At 44.8% G+C, this 6,333-nt stretch overlaps 1 protein-coding gene across 2 annotated transcripts; it reads right to left on the reverse strand.

Annotated features, from left to right (window-relative positions):
• Positions 1-695: 695 nt before the first annotated feature.
• SAT1 (spermidine/spermine N1-acetyltransferase 1) lies at positions 696-3,414 on the reverse strand. 2 transcript variants are annotated; one of them, XM_005516695.2, is made up of 6 exons: positions 3,144-3,414; positions 2,980-3,031; positions 2,812-2,895; positions 1,540-1,641; positions 1,413-1,453; positions 696-1,205 (listed from the first exon to the last, which is right to left on the reverse strand). In XM_005516695.2, the coding sequence occupies exons 1-6, from the start codon at positions 3,207-3,209 to the stop codon at positions 1,035-1,037; spliced, it is 516 nt and encodes a 171-aa protein (XP_005516752.1). In that variant the 5' UTR covers positions 3,210-3,414; the 3' UTR covers positions 696-1,034. The 2 variants fall into 2 exon arrangements, with proteins under 2 accessions (XP_005516752.1, XP_014106838.1); XM_014251363.2 differs by having other exon boundaries at positions 2,812-3,031.
• Positions 3,415-6,333: the final 2,919 nt, after the last annotated feature.

Raw genomic sequence — 6,333 nt, forward strand, 5'->3', positions numbered from 1 at the left:
TAATGAGAAGGGCATACTACTGCAAATTTGTTAATTTGTTTCAAAGACAACCAAAAATCTGATGACCAGCATTGTTTTAATATGCTACTGTGCAAACACTTAAACACACGGGGCTGGTTTCTTATTGCTTTACACAGCACTTACAGCTTAGCAGAAATGGTGAACCTGATCTGAAATCATGATCAGAAACACACACCACCAAATGCATTCAAGTTTGGTGGTTTAAGAATCACATAAGGGAGCTTTTTGTGTGGTTTGTAAATATACTTTCATTTCAAGTGACCAGACAGAACCAACTTTTGTTACTTAGGCCTTGAAACCACGCCAGAATGCCTCTTTCCCTTCAAGGCTACACCATTCCAGCTGAGGTGCTCAGCAGACAAGTCAAGGCCTAAGCTCCAGACTTTCTGGAACAGCTGTCCAGAGAGCAGTAACGTAATTTAGGGACTCCAACTGTACCTATAGATCACAAGCTGGGATGCCCTGCACCACCAGGGGTTGATCTTAAACCCTTTGAAACACTCAGGTGCCACCAGGCCCCAAAGGCACATAAGTACACTTTTATGCCACTGGGATCATGGTAAATCATTTCACTTTTCACTTGTTGGAAGGTTGAAGTCAATTCAGTCCTTTATTAATCTGCATGTTATTTGACGGAAAACTTCATGTGAGAATTAAAGTAAAAACTACTGCCATTAAGTGAAAACACTATTTTATTTTTATAAAAGGCAATAATTAAAACAAGCCCTACCAGTGTGTACATTGTACACATTTGAATGACACTTACAAGAATGAAGTTTCCATATACAAGGATTACAAGCCCACACTGGTATAGGATGCACACAAGCACATACTGAACTTCAGATGCCTCAGCTCCAGATCACAGTACCATTACTCTATGACCACACCTGCACTATTATTAGCATCCACACTACTTTATTCCACTACAAACTGTACATACACAGAAAGCAAGAAGGAGTTTATTCAGAGAGCACATATATTCGCAGAAAGAATTTATTTGCTGGAATAATCTCTCACTCTTCTGCTGCCATCTTCAAGAGATACTCTTTATCAATCTTGAAGAGCCTCCAGCCCTCCTCAGTGGACAGATCCGAGGCACCCCTTCTCTTGTAGAACCTGATGGAGGGTTCGTTCCACTCTGCGACGAGGAAGTGCATGCTGCTGCAGCGGCACTTCACAGCCACCTGCAAAGCCAACGCCACATGGTCACAGTGCCCAGGGACAGCTGGCCAGATGACTCAGCAACAGCCTACCACCAACAAGTCATCTAGTTCATGCCAACAGTCACTGCAGCATTTCTCGCAGTTTAGCAGACTCTAGCCAATGTTTTAAGCTGTCTAGAGTCCTGCTGCATCCTTCAATTCTTGTTTAGACTTAGCACTTAGACATACCTGACTCAAGTTCTTCAGAATTTCTGACCCAATACCAAGTCCTAAAAAACCAAAGAAACAAGAAACTTAAGTTTTAAGTCTACAGAAACCTTGCAGGAAGCAACTCATCTAATTCTGCAATAGGTACCTCTGTACTCGGCCATCACATAAAAATCTTCAAGGTACAGCAGTTTTCCAATCCATGGATCGTAAGTGAAGTAATACATGGCAAAGCCCACAACACATGTTTCTGAAACAAAGGATGTAACTTCAGCTAGTCAGAATTTAAAAGGTAAAAATATTAACTTTTACATGCATGTTTAAACATACAGATTCTCTGGCACATGCAGACATTTGACTGACATTTGCAAATACTAGGTTACAATTAAAAATGAAATTTGCAAATAAGCACACAGTTAAAAACAAGTTCTGACAAATTTGTATCAGCCTAATAAAAAAAAGATTGCCCTGTCCATACATTGAAATCCTCCAAGCACTGCCATAGTAAGTGTTAACAAGGCCTTTTTCTACAAAATAATGCACACCCTGATTAATTTCCAGTTTGGAAGAATTAAGAACCTCAGACAGCGGCTCACAATCTAAATGATTACCCCAGCTCTGCTTCCTTAGGTATAGTCTGTCAAACCCTGGAAAACACTTATCTTTCCATGTATATTCCTCAGTAACTACTGTGCCAGAAGGCCTATTTACAGGCCACCTTTACAGCAGCATTTCAAGCACTTCCACTGAGCATCACATTCTTCTTTACCTTCAGCACCAGGAAGTCAAGGTAAGTAAAAGCTGCAGTTTCAATTATAACCGTGTGGCTGAAGAGAAAAACCAACTCTTCCAACAACAGCCCACTCAAACATAAATCCTAAGTATTTTAACTACATCTGCTGTAACACTCTGCACATACTGTAAGAGAAGCGTGCAAACAGGTTTCTGTGATCTACTGTGTCTTTGGTAAAGGTTTGGGAATAGCACTTGCCCCTGTAGACCTTACCTCATATTATGATCATCTACTTTATTGTGTAACGGATCTTTTAGTTACCTCCCCGCCCATCCATGTACACGGAAGGGCCATGTACATGGCGAAGCTAGAGACTGTAACCTGAAGATTGGGGACAAATTAAAGAAAAAAATGTGATTCAACAGAATTACATAAAGGTAAGTCAGGGTCAAACAAGAAAAGCCATTTAATAATTGGAGTCAAGTACATTATGTTATACTTGATCTCCCATGTTTCCAGGATTAGCAACCACTTCAGCAGAGTATCACTATACATTATTGAATTTTACCAGTTAACCTAGGTCTCCTATCCCAGTCCACTGGCGGAACCTCAACTACAATCGTTAACATTAAGCAAATGATGCTTCTGTGTATTTAGCGTCCAAAAATAAGTACCAGGAAGTCTCACCTTCAGACGACCACTGGTCTTTTGGCACTTCTGCAACCAGACAGTGGTAGAAAGGGTGCTCGCCAAAACCATCCTCAAGCAGCTCTAGAAAAGCAGAACACACGTGCACCTGAGCCACAGGCGCTGTCACTCGGCCACCAACCGGGTGAGCTCTTGCAGCCTCCATACCTTTCTCAGTTAGCACCACTTGGTCCTCCATGTCCTCGTATTTCGCCAATTCCTGGAAGAGAAGGAGGTTGTGAGCGGCCTCTCCCCGCCCCCCGCCCTTGCGCAACAGCTTGTTTTGCTCCGGCCGCGGGCAGCGCTGCCCCCCGCCCCGCACCCCGCCGCACCTTGATCAGTCGCAGCAGGTCGGGACAGTCCTCGGGACGCGCGGCGCGGATGCTGAACGAAGCCATTTTCGGCGACGCTTCCCCCTGCGGCCCCCTCGGCTGACGAGTCCCCGGTGCGTGAACAGGAGGAGCAGCTGTTTCTTCATTCGTGTCCCGGGCGCGGCGGCCACCTGCGGTCAGTCAGGCTGAGAGCATGTCCCGGCGGCGTTCGGCTGCTGGCGGTATCAGCTCCCTACCGCTGCTTCCCCGACTCGGAGAGTAATAGGCGCCGGCCTCGGCCGCCTTATTTAAAGACGTTCTTGCCCCGCCTTCCGCTCCCACCGACCAATAGGAGCGCCCTCCGTGCTCGCCCTCAGCCAATGGCCGCGCCCCTCCTCGGAATCCTGCCCGGGCCTGCCAGCAACAGCTGCGGCCGTCTCGTGACTCGCCCTCCCCCATCCGCGCGCGGCGCCCCTGGCGGGGCTGGGCGGAGCTGCAGGGCGAGAGCCCGGCGGCTCTCCCTGGGCGGCGGGACCGGCTCTCGGGGACCCCCGGCACCGGCTGCCGCGGGAGCCCGAAAACCGAGCCCGACATTGCCCTCGGCTTGGGGCTCTCCCTGCATGGGCGCCGCCCTGGCCGCAGAGCACGGGGCAGCTTTGGGGGCGCTTCGTGCTCCGCTGTGGGGAGAGACAGAAAGCAAACCTCAGTGTTTGCGGAGCAGTGATCCGTATCCAACGCGCGGGAGCGTGTCTGGCACTAAGGTACGCCCCCGGGCAGGAACGTCCTTACGGAAAAAGGTTCAAACCACTGAAGTTTAACCCTGGGGTTAGGACGTTTCCCGGGCTGGCACACGCACCGTAAGCAGCCTCACTGGAGGGGAAGGGGTTGTGCTGGGAGAAGCACGAAGGAGTGGGTTTAAAGCAGGGGGATCTGCCAGTAATCTGCTGTAAGGGAGGCTCCGATGCCATCCTGATGGAGATAGGGATGTCAACTGAGGAGAGAGGTGGGTGTGATGAGGAAAATTCCATCTGGGTACACTCAACAACGTGACTTCGGAGTATCAAAGGGCGGAATTATCCTCAGCCCTGCACTTCCTCTGGATATTATCCTCAGCCCCTGCACCTCCTCTGAGTACGCTGAGGAATGAGCTGGATAATGATCTAGATAACTGTGTGGTCAATGGACCTACTAGCTGGGCTGGCACCCAGAGAAGCGCAAATCTTTGGCGTATGTGTGGTTTTCTTTTCACCCTCTTCCATTAGTTGTGCCACTATCATGTATATTCTTGGATATTGTAAAGGAGCGCTTTATTTTACATTTAGCTTAATCTGAGTTGTTTAAAGAGTGGTTTGGGATATGGATAGACAGTAAGTCATGCTACCAACTCTCACAACACACTGCCCTATTTTTTAATGTATCCAACAAGCTACAAGGTTGGCCTTCACTTGGACAGAGGGACCAGCTGTCTAAGTGAACAGAACATGATACTGCAAGAGGATTATGTAAAGAAGTGTGTATAAAGTGTGTATGTTCTTGGGTGGCTGGTGTTAGCACACAGTGGAAAGTGCCTGAAGGCTTGGGAGAATAATTTAGGATTCATGAAAACACGCTAAATGGTTCAGTTTACCCTCTACTTGAGCAAGAATAGAGATGCCCAAAGAACAGAAGCATTTCCATATCACTAAGCAACTGCCAGTGGCTAGTAGCAGAAAAGTTAAAATTTATTTAATGGATTGTGAGTCTGGAAATCCCTTAGGACAGGGTATTTAGTAGGGAGATTGAATCTGAATAAACTACCAAAGAACAGACTCAGCCTAACAACATACCTTTAATGAATACAGATTTTTTCATTCCCTAGAAATAATTAGACTGGCATCAGAAATGGGGAATACTGTCTCTGTGAAAGACAACAGCCTTTGTGTTGTCTCAACTCTCTTTGTTTTGCATTTCACAATGAGGAAGTCACACTATCAGGAAACCTACTGCTGTGTAAGAACACAAAGTGCCTGGTTTCTTTCTTCTCAAGTCAGAAAAGTCACATGATTTAGAAGTTGAAGTCTCAGCAAAAAAAGATCCAAACATTTTCTGCCTTGAATGTTTTTGAAAGTCCTGCTTTACTTTGCTCAGAAATATACTGATATTGTGTTAATAGAGTTCATTTGATTTAGCTTTCAATTTCACAAGGCAGAATGAAAAATACTAAAAAAAATTCATGAAGTGTCAAAAAATGTTTCATGAAACAATAGGAAATGCAGAGAATTTAGTGAAAAAAAGGAGAATTAAAAATGACTAATTAAGATATCTAGATTTCAGAGACTATAGTACAATTATTTAGTTATGTATTATTGTGGGTATTTTTCCAGAATAAGTAAGTTTAATAAGAATGGTAAGAATATTTTATAAAAAGGTTCCAAAAGAATTCAGTTTGTGAATTAGTTAGACTGGTTTGGTATATGTTTTACAGCTTCTTCCTTTTGTTTCAGGTCTGTTTGTCTTTGAGCAGGTTTCACGTCATCTTGACATAGCTGGGGCCAATGATGAAATCTCTAATGACTTGTACAGGGCTTGGATTTTGTCCTTCAGCGGTCACAGCCTGTTGATCTGCCCTTCTCTCCAAGGAATGAGTAATGGCAAGTCTCCTGAAAAGACTCAATATTTTTTTTAAATTGTGCAAATATGTGTGCTGGCAGGTGGTTAGCAAATGTGTTTAAGGTAAACCACATTGAAATAATCTGTTATAATGAAATATGCACTGAAGTCTGGATTAGCTCACTTCTGTACAAGCCAGAAGCTTCCTCCATGTGGAACTTGCAGACTGAATCCATCTGCATTTCCATCAGGAGGGTTGGACTTTGGTGTTTGAGAAGGTAAAATGGTTAGAACTACCTAAAATGTGCATCATTCCTATTATTCTTACTGTATTTTCTCCCTAATTATTACTCGTGAGAGAAACTGAAAAATTTGTGCAAAATAGCAAGCACCACTTTCTTTTTTAGCATGCAACAGGAGCTTTTATAAACAGCTGTTAAAAGCACATGCAGTGTTACATAGTGACTGAGGCAAGTTTTTCCCACATCCTGCCCAGAGATAGAGGTCTTTTCTAGTCTGAAGAGACAGGAAATAGCCCAGCCAGTTCCCCCAGATCCTTTCATGGCGATGCAACTGAACAATTTATTCAGAGTTACGGGACCCCATCTGCACTTGTATTAAA

Source organism: Pseudopodoces humilis, chromosome 2, assembly GCF_049639895.1.
Source record: "Pseudopodoces humilis isolate 2021_Gansu_Grassland_sample_001 chromosome 2, ASM4963989v1, whole genome shotgun sequence".
Classification (NCBI taxonomy): Eukaryota; Metazoa; Chordata; class Aves; order Passeriformes; family Paridae; genus Pseudopodoces; species Pseudopodoces humilis.